General features: G+C 33.5%; 2 protein-coding genes across 4 annotated transcripts; one reads left to right on the top strand and one right to left on the bottom strand.

Moving 5' to 3' along the window:
* The first annotated feature begins 261 nt into the window (after positions 1-261).
* Positions 262-5186, top strand: LOC116145684. 3 transcript variants are annotated; one of them, XM_031431136.1, is made up of 4 exons: positions 262-528; positions 900-1805; positions 3206-3280; positions 4832-5186. In XM_031431136.1, the coding sequence occupies exons 2-4, from the start codon at positions 912-914 to the stop codon at positions 4946-4948; spliced, it is 1086 nt and encodes a 361-aa protein (XP_031286996.1). In that variant the 5' UTR covers positions 262-528; positions 900-911; the 3' UTR covers positions 4949-5186. The 3 variants fall into 3 exon arrangements, with proteins under 3 accessions (XP_031286996.1, XP_031286997.1, XP_031286998.1); XM_031431137.1 differs by having other exon boundaries at positions 806-1805; XM_031431138.1 differs by lacking the exon at positions 262-528 and having other exon boundaries at positions 683-1805.
* A 1640-nt stretch (positions 5187-6826) lies between these two features.
* Positions 6827-9611, bottom strand: LOC116145672. Its single transcript, XM_031431122.1, has 2 exons — positions 8677-9611; positions 6827-7014 (listed from the first exon to the last, which is right to left on the bottom strand). Exon 1 carries the CDS (start codon positions 9536-9538, stop codon positions 8681-8683), a length of 858 nt encoding a protein of 285 aa, XP_031286982.1. The 5' UTR covers positions 9539-9611; the 3' UTR covers positions 6827-7014; positions 8677-8680.
* Between the last annotated feature and the right edge of the window lie 272 nt (positions 9612-9883).

Genomic DNA, 9883 nt, shown 5'->3' with positions numbered 1-9883 from the left:
TAAAAAAGTTAAATAGAAAATAACTGTTCTAAAATTTCGACACCGACCAAAAAAACTCTTCTAAGCTTGAAAACACAAAGTGACCGATAGCCAACAATAGAAGTTGACACAGATATAGTCCTAAAACAAAACAGTTAACTTTGATTTCAAATTCTTAAAAAAAATTATATAATGTAAATTCACATTTTGTTTTATTTTTTATTTTAATTTTCATAAAACATAATAACTAAATAAGCCAACAGCTATACATGATACTCCAGTTCGGCCCAAACACAGTCAGCCTGCTCCATGCTTGTAATGTAAACAGTAAATGAGATGCTTGTAGAAGTAACAGTATGTAATTGTGTCGAAGAAGCAAAGCATTTTTGTACAGGCTAAGCCACTCCACCAAGTCAGAGAAGAAATGAAACGAAATGAATTGAATTGAGCATCCACCATTCATTCATTTATGGACTCTTAAAGATCCACCTCCAACATTCCTTCTTCTATCTGCCATTCTTCTCTCTCTTCAATTCCCACTAGTTAAAGGTTCTTTTCTTTTCATTACTCTTTTTAGGGTTTTTATTTCTTTTCATTTTTGCTCTTTAATTTATCAATCTCTTTCTTTGCTTTCTATAAGTTGATGTTTTCAATTTCAGAATGGCTTCAATGGGCAAATCTTTCTTTTTTTTTTTTTTTTTTTTTGGTTTTGTTTGCACATGATTATATTCACTGTAGAGTTGTTGCTATGTTGCTTTATTCCGTGGAGGTACATGATTTCTGTGTAAATAAATGTTTTTATGTATTATTTATTATGCTAAACCAGGAACCTCAAGGCCTCGATTGTTAATTGTTGTGAAATTCGGCTGTCATGTAATCAATTAAGTCTTTATATTTAATTGACTTGCTGTGAAATTCAGTTAATTGATTAGATGGGTAAGGAAAATCTGTCGCAAACGAAGACTGGTGGAATTAGCAATGAAGTGGGCTCTCTTGAGTCTCAAGATTCAGAGAGGTACTCACGTTATAGTGTAGACAAGGAGGCAGGCTTGGCAACTTGCCGTGTGTGCCAATGTGCTGAATCTGACAAAAGAGGAGATGCTGCATTAGGCTTTTTGGGTATTACTGTTCCTTTGCAAGAATCACTTAAAAGTAATGGAGAAATACAGCCTGATGTCAAACAAGTGCAAAAAGATGGTGAAAGTGCCAAAAATGTTGGGAGAGAATCTGGTTTTGTTGAGTTCATAAGCCCTGATGGGGAAGTTTTCGTTTGTAATGCCGATTTAGAAATGGGTACATGTAACAGCCAAGACGCTCTAATTGAACTTGGTTGTTGTTGCAAAAGTGATCTTGCTTTGGTACACTATGCGTGTGCCCTTAAATGGTTTGTTAATCATGGATCCACTGTTTGTGAAATCTGTGGGCATGTTGCAAAAAATATCAGGATTGCTGACTTTAAAAAGGTTGTGGTTTCATTAAAGGATTATGAAGCATTAAGAGAAAGGACTGCCAGTGGAGAACCCAGTCCTGCTCAGGTGCATACAAGTTCAGTTGTTGATCCTGATGCTGTTGCTGCTATCAGAAGGCAACGGCTAAGTGAGATTTCATTGTGGTTTAGTCCACATGGTCATAATATTCATCATAATAGTAACTCTAATGCAGTTTCTCAGTTTGTTTCTGAACAACCTTTGAATACTGTTACTGAAGAGGTGGTCACTGCTGAAAATCCTGCAACAAAATGGGCTGTGGAAGGTACTGGGATCTTGCTTGCTACTGGCCTACTTACTGTCACTCTGGCATGGCTCATTGCTCCTCGTGTTGGAAAGGTGTGTTAGATTACCAATCGTTATATACTTCATTTGGATTATTGTAGATGAGGAAGTTTGCTTTTAATTTCTTAGTATTGTGTTGAAATGCAATTTCATTGGTTGCTTACTCATCTTATATGCTGAGGTTCTATGCTTGCGTAGTCAGGAGTGGAAGGTTTGCATAAATTCTAGCAGCTAGTACCTACGCAAAATCAACATGACAGTGATGGATACAGTACCTACTTGATAGGAAGCCTAAATAAATAGAGTATTTCTGTATTAACATATTAATTGTTGTCATGTTGGTTTGAGTTGGCATGTGATACTTGGCCTTGTGTCAATCTTCTCAATAGTTGTTAAGCTTTTCTATAAGCTTGTGTTCGTACTATAATATTGTACTCGGTATGATTACCAATAAGCATAATTCTTATTACATAGGATGTTGTAGTTGGTATGATTAGTACTTGTGATTCAACTAGAATATTTGTTTATATAGTGGTTCAGTATATAGTCTCAATAACAGCTCTTGTGATATTGTTTTCTAGTTAATCTTATCTAGCATTATTCTCTCCTCTGATTATATGTTTATGAATTTTATGCATCAAAGACCTCGTTTTTTTTTTCTCTCTCTCTAGACTATCCTGATATACTTTTGTAGTTTTAAGTCGCATTTGTTTATATCATCTATGGGAAGAATTATTGATTATCAGTTAATATATGAATCAAACATAAAGTGGTTCTCTTAAATTCTTGAAGTTTGAAGTTCTTAGTCTTGATACTGTGCTGTGAAATGAATTATGGTTAATTTATTGTACTAGAAGTTTACAGCTGTTGTGACCAATGGTTGTCCATCTCTTTTGAGAAACCCTTTTCTTGGACACGACAACCAGTTGTTTTTTTTTTTTTTTTTTTTTGATAATTAGAAGATAAGTATTCCCTGTTGGCTTTCTAATGCTTTAACAATAGTCAGAAAACAAGTTAAAATTCTGTGCCTTTAAGCGTTAAGGAGTAACGGCACAACCAAAGTACAAACAAAAGGAAGGAAACAAAGGAACACACCAAAACATGAGGGCTGTTACTTCTTATTGAAACAGACAGTGTAAATTTTAAGTTGTTTTCCTCTGTTTTTTAAGATCATTTGATGTCCTAAATTTGGCCATTAATGTTATCATTAATTTGTTTCTCCTGTTTCAAGTGCTCTTGTGTAATTATTATGCTCTAGGATCGGATGGTCTTTTTTGCCCTTTTGTATGTTATATTTATCAAATAGGAAAATGGAAAATGTTTCTTGTGGAAATTACCCTGTATGTATTTGAACTCATTCTTTTGTATTTTGTGATTATATATATTCTATTTCTGACGCTGTCAACCTTGTTTTCTTTAGTGCTTTATTTGATAGACTCAGATTTGATGTGCAGAAAACTGCTAGAAGCGGTCTTCATATTCTCCTCGGAGGCATTTGTGCTTTAACTGTTGTGGTCTTCTTTCGCTTTGTAAGTAGCTTAAATTCTATTTCATTTGGTTTTGCATCTTCCAAGCATAGTTTAGTTTTATTGGACTCTGTATGGGTTTACACATATGATTGCTAACATTTTATTGGCTCCTTGGGGTTACTTACTGGGATATTATATCCCATGAGCTTCCTTGCTACCAAGGTTTTAGGGTTGAGAAGTAGCCCCTAGTTTAGATTACAGTAAACATATAAGGAAGGTCAAGGAATCTTTCGGTATGAGAAAAGAAAGGAATGTGTGACCAAGGTTTTGCTGCTAACTTTTATATCAATTCCTTAGGTTTAGAAACGTTACAAAGTTAAATAAAACAATACTAAGAGAATCAAAATCCTATAATAAAACTTATAATCCTACGCCATCCTTCCAAGTGAATTTTCTTTGTTGATGACATTGGCAGCTGGTAATGTTTTGAAGTCTTGTTCAGACAACTAAAACATTGTTATTATTTTTGTTATTTCTTAAGGTCTAGGATCATTATTTTTGTGGTGGTGATTGGTGTATGACACATCCTGCTGTCAGCTGATCATTTTTAAACCTTTATTTAATATCTTTCATAGGTGATTCAAAAAAATTATTGTAGACACACATGTAATGACATAAGATTAATTTAGATACCCTAGAAGCTCTTTTAATGTGAAATTGAATTAATTTCATTGTTTGGTTATTCTTTCTCTTTTTTTATTTTATTATTATTATTATTTTGGAGAATAAATTTTCTTGTGTTGAGTGCCACCAACGGGAATTCACCTCACTTTATGTAGTCATTAGGCTAAATTCTGGTTAAACTGCTGGAGTGTAGACTTGTATTTCTTTGTTGGTAACCCTTGTCTGGGCCGAACAAACCTTACAAAATTCACTCAAATATATTATTTATTTATTTTTAAAAGAAACTAAAAAGTATATTTGCTAAGAAAGAAGAAAACACAGCAGTGGACCAGATTTCTATCTAGAAGCAAAAGCCTCATTTTGAAGGGGTATCAAATATACAAAACCAGAAAACCTATGATTTTAGGTGGAGGAGAATGCTCAAGATTTTATGAAGAAATTTAATCACCTTGATGCGTGTAATATGCACAAAAGTGTTATAAAATTGACTTAGCTGATGGTTGTTTTATAGGGGAGACATTCCACCAAAAGAAAAGGATCAGTTGCTTCTCTAGTTTTTCATGCACTCAGTAATTTTTTCATTTCAGATAACTTCTGCCATCAGGTTCAAGATTTCTATTATGGATTTGTTTGGCCTTTTAGCTCACAAAAGTTTTATAGTTAAGCTACTGGGTCATCGTCTCATTGTTTAACTTCCTGTAAATGACCTAGTGAATATAAGTTGGCTGTGATCTTGAATCTTTCAGTCGCAAGCTATGTGTTTTCCACTAAAATTTGTTTCTGTGATCATGAAGTTTGTTTTTGGATTCACTTTATTGTTCATTTATTTGAATATATATCTTAGACGTAGACAACTGGCTTGATTTCACGTTTATATCTTCAACAAGAGGGAAAAACAGATAACATTTGTACTTTTGAAAATTGCAGATTGTGCTTACTAGAATTAAATATGGACCTGCACGTTACTGGGCTATCTTGTTTGTCTTCTGGTTTCTTGTGTTTGGTATATGGGCATCACGAACACATGGTGCGCATACAACATGATTTCTTAGTATATTTTTAATGCATATAAAAAGTCAATATTTTACTTTTTGGTTTTGTTAAATGTTTAATGTTAAGGATTTATGTTGATGGCATTTGTAAGTTAGGTGTCTAGATCTTGTCACTATTAGTGCTTTTACATGTAACAATGAGCTGTGGATAGGCCATCATTGGTGTGCAATGGCATAATTATTCCTGAAGATCTTGGCTATATATTATTTTCTATCTGGCGATTTTTGTTTTTATATCCTGAAATCCTTATTATCTTAACTCTTTTCTTTAGCTATAATATATGTAATACAGTAAAATCTTTCTATAATCACAATGTTGGGACCAATTAAATTTATTACTATAAAAAGGTTATAATTTAATAAATGTATAGTTACAAGAATTATTATTTTGATTTCTTATTTTATAATTCATGTTTTAATAGTATTATGATTTCAATTCATTGTTTTAGTAGCATTAGGATAGTACGGAAATAGATATAAAAAAGTTATTATAAAATTGAGTGATCAGATGACAACTTTACTACACTAATCAAATAGATATTAATGTCTTCCTCAATAATCTAAACGAGCAACAATAGATATTAATGTCTTCCTCAATAATCTAAACGAGCAACAAGTCTGTGTATATTTTAACTGAAAAATAAATCATTACTAGAATTAGACAAGAAGAGAAAAGGGATAATCTTAAGGATGATAGTACAAAAATACCGAAAATTTTATGTTAAGAAGCTCTAAACATGTTTGAAAGTTAGAAATATTTTAGTTTCAACAAGAAGGTGTTTATGTTGGTGACTTACTACGTATCCGCAAGATAAAATATGTGATAACAACTCTAAAACATAAATTATTGTCTCAAACAACTTTAAATAAATATTTTATTTCATCTTAAACCTTTAATGTAATATAACATATATGTTTTGTAATATGCATATAATTATTACTATATAGAGGTAAGTTTTTTAAGACGGAATCCTGAAAAATTATAAGTTATTACAATATGAAATTTATTCTTATTTATAGTTGGTCTAAGTTAGGATCAAAAGTTTTATGATTACATGAAGATTATTCTTATATAGAGTATCATGATCAAAAGCTTTATGATTACATGAAGATTATTCTTATATAGAGTATCATTATAAAGATGTTCTACTATAATTATAAGAAAAATATTAAGCAAAATATGGAAAGAGTTGAAGAAATAATGAAGTAAAGGAGTTACCATAAATTCTTAGTTACACCAATGAATGAACTAAATACACTTTGTATTTCATCAATCAATATATTATTTTCGACTGTTTAAAGCTTTAATAATTGGGATAATTGTGAAAACCCTAATGTATTTCCCCCTCGTTGGTATTGAAATTGCGAGCTTAACGTTTACTCCATCTTTTTCGTTTGTTGTTTTCCCCCTTTCACCCCCTTAATTGCTGTTGCTATCCATCATTAGATCTAAACCTCTGGGAACACTGCAAGGCCAGATCTAGTCTCTGGAGGCGTCATTAAAGGATGCAAACAACTGCAAAGCTAGATTAAGCCTCAAGTGGAATTCTAATCCTCATGGGTTGATCTGGCCACTAAAGGACCCATGAGGCCAATTTTGAAATAATTAAGAATTTCCCAAAGGTTTCTCATAACTACCCTAAACACTTATACTGAACATAATTTTCAAATCCTTATCAAACATTCAAAATAACCATATTCATCCCACTATAAAAAGAAAAAAGTGAGTTAGTAAATTATTATAGAGGTTATATTAAGATTCATTTATTATGTATAACAAAACAATGTAGAATTTGTTCTGAATTGTGTTAATACATGGTTTATTTTATAATAATAAAAATAAAAAATATATATATAAGCTTTTCCAAAATTTCAATAATGGTTAATATTATTGTATCCAGCTTCAATGTGAGCAATCTGACATAAACATGAAAGACATGTACAAAGAGTAAGAAAACTTGGTAAATTATTGATAAACGGAAACCTTTCAAAGTCTACAATTTTCCTTGCTTTGTCTTGTTCACTCGCCCGACATACATACAAACCCTTCTCACATATCTGTATACAAAATGAATACAAGTTCATCAAAATCTGTTGGCAAATAAAGCATTACAAATAATGAACTGGAAATGTTAATTAAGCATCAAACACAAATCTCATGGCTGTCAAATTTACCATAAACAACCATATTCATTTCTGCAGCTTGTAACGGAACAAAACTGACAACAGAAAGATGACAGAGGGGAAAAAATATCATTCCTTGTGACATTTTGACACCATCTGGCAACCAACTGGTAACTTTTGGCATACAAAAAATTTAAACACACGCAAGATTCTTCATCCTCATGCATCTTCTATGGGCCTACTCAACAACCAATTATCATAGTAACAGGAGGTTTTCCGACTATTGCTAATGGCTCCATCCAGGATTTAGTCTTTTCACATATGTTTTCAACTTTTTTTTAGCACGAACTTCAGTTATCTGAATAGTTGATGTTCCAAACCTTATCATTGAAACCCTTGTACATGTTCGTATACCGACACAAGCACAGGGATTCTTCTGATTTCTACATAAATGTAATCCTCCCATCTTTTTGTACCAAGCCCAACTCCCATTTTAACAGATACAGAAGCAGTAATGAAGCTAAACGAAGGAAAAGGAATTGTAAGGTAGTGACCCTAATAAGGTAAGAGCTATGAGCATATTGGTGGTAGCCATGATAAATTGCTTCAGAGGAGATATATAATACAAAACTCTTGATGATAATACAAACCTCTTGATGACTCTGGCAATTGCAACCAGTTACTCAAGAGAAGATCATACTCAATTCGCACAACATGAATATAGGAGCATGTTTGCCTACCCGTAGCTCCCTCCTACCTCCTTTTCCAATATTTCAATTTCTTGTCTCTCTCCTCCATCTCTTTTTGAGGCCTGCGCTCAATCATTACTGACCTGCCCTCAAGATTTTGGGTGTCAATCATAGTCAGATGCAGAACATTGGTAACACACCATTACCGATTTAATAAATTCTTGCCTCTCTTTATAACACCTTCAACATGTTGTAATTCACCTCCTGAATATATTCTATTTGAATGTAAGATATGTAAGATCTTTTAAATATGAGTTCATCTCAGTGAGTCAAAATTTCAAAACTGAAAAATGTTTGGGGACCAATGCCTTCAGATCGAGTACATTGTAACCTCCTAGTCACATCTGCCAGGAATCCACTTCAGAAAAATCCCGACCAGTTATATCCAGTTATCCAACATATGGATCATACAAATTTTAATATCTAAATCCATACCTTCATATGTTAACAAAACCGGTCAGGATTCAAAAGACAAATTTCAGCACCAATAAGTAATGAAGATAAAAGTGGAACTATTACCAAAACAAAACCAAATGATTCTCCAAAGAAAATTCAGCAACACCAATACAGGAACCAAGTACCTACATATATGATAGCCAAACATCATATTTGACGCCGCCATTAAGTGGTGCCTAACTGGGGTATATGTCAGTCACTCCTCTAAACAACTATTACAAACAAAGACTACCAATAAACTGATAAAGCAATGCAACTAAATACAAAATAATTGAACCTCAATACAATCACATAAACTGCATCAAAGATTTAACCAACAACAAAACACAAAAACAACAAAAACAAAGAAACACATAATAGTAGATAAGAAAAGAAAAAGAAAAAAAGATACCCATTTACGCGAGATAGAAGACATCATCAGTCATTAGAACAAGATACTGCAAAATTCTTAAAGGGGCATTCCTGAAATCCAACGCAGGCAATCTCAGCTCTCTAATTCGACATCTCCCATTAACTCTGAGAGCCCTGACGCGACCCGAATCCACTTTCCTAAACAAGTAAACCGAATTCCCATTCCCATTACCGTTACCATTAGAATTTGAAGACGAGTTAGAGTTGTTCTTCGTCTTGAAAAGGGTCCAACCCATTCCAGCCAGGACCCGAGAAAAGGCCTCCATTGTATCAATCCGATCACCATTTAACCGGGAAAACAGAGAAAAAGAACAGCAGTCCCAGTGGCTACTAAAGTTTTCAACTTTATGATGGGTGGAGTCCGAATTGCCGGTCAAAAATACTAACTTGAAAAGGCCTTGAGAGAGGGACACAAAGGAACGGAGATGGGATAGGGAGGAGGAAGCGAGTGAGGGAAAGGGAAGAGGAACAGCGTCATTTGGAAGAATCAATGAAGATGATAAGGAGATTGAAGACCAAGAAGAATGAGAATGAGAATGAGAATGTGATGGAGATGAAGAAGAAGAGGATTGAGAAGAAGGGTATGAGAAAATTATGTGAGAAAGTGAAGGGGAAGGGTATAAGTCCATGCCCATGTCTCTGGCAATGGTGGCAAGCCTGTAAGTATCAGTGACGAGCTCTTTGGTGGGAAGAAAAAGAAGCAATGGAGTTTTTGATGAACTGGGTTGTTTGTTGTGAAGATTAACATCATGATTATGAGAGTGAGAATGAAGGAGAGGATTATGGTGAATGGTTTCTCCTAAAACCAAAGAGCGAAGCAGCTTTAGAGGGAGTGGGAGCATCTTCTTTACCCTTTCAATCTAATCTAAGGTATGTAAATGGTTAAAGATTTTATTAATTGCAAGTAATGTCTGTTTGTCTCTCTCTCTCTTGGAGGCATCTTCTTCTTATCTTTCTAATCTTTTGACCCATTTCTCTTTTTGGGTTTGCGACCGACGTATGCACTGCTCTAACTCCTGCAGTCCTCTATAATAATAACTTCAATTGCCCTTACATGTAAGAGGATTTTAGGTTAATTATTGAGTGATGCTATTTGCGCACATTTTATCTAATTTGAGCCCACTTTAGAAAAAACCCATAAAATTATTAAAACATTCAAAATACATAAATAAATCTCGTGTATTTTC

The sequence above is a fragment of the Pistacia vera genome, unplaced genomic scaffold, assembly GCF_008641045.1.
Source record: "Pistacia vera cultivar Batoury unplaced genomic scaffold, PisVer_v2 Contig464, whole genome shotgun sequence".
NCBI lineage: Eukaryota > Viridiplantae > Streptophyta > Magnoliopsida > Sapindales > Anacardiaceae > Pistacia > Pistacia vera.
The sequence above is the reverse complement of the archived record's forward strand: the minus strand, read 5'-3'. Positions and strand labels throughout refer to the sequence as shown.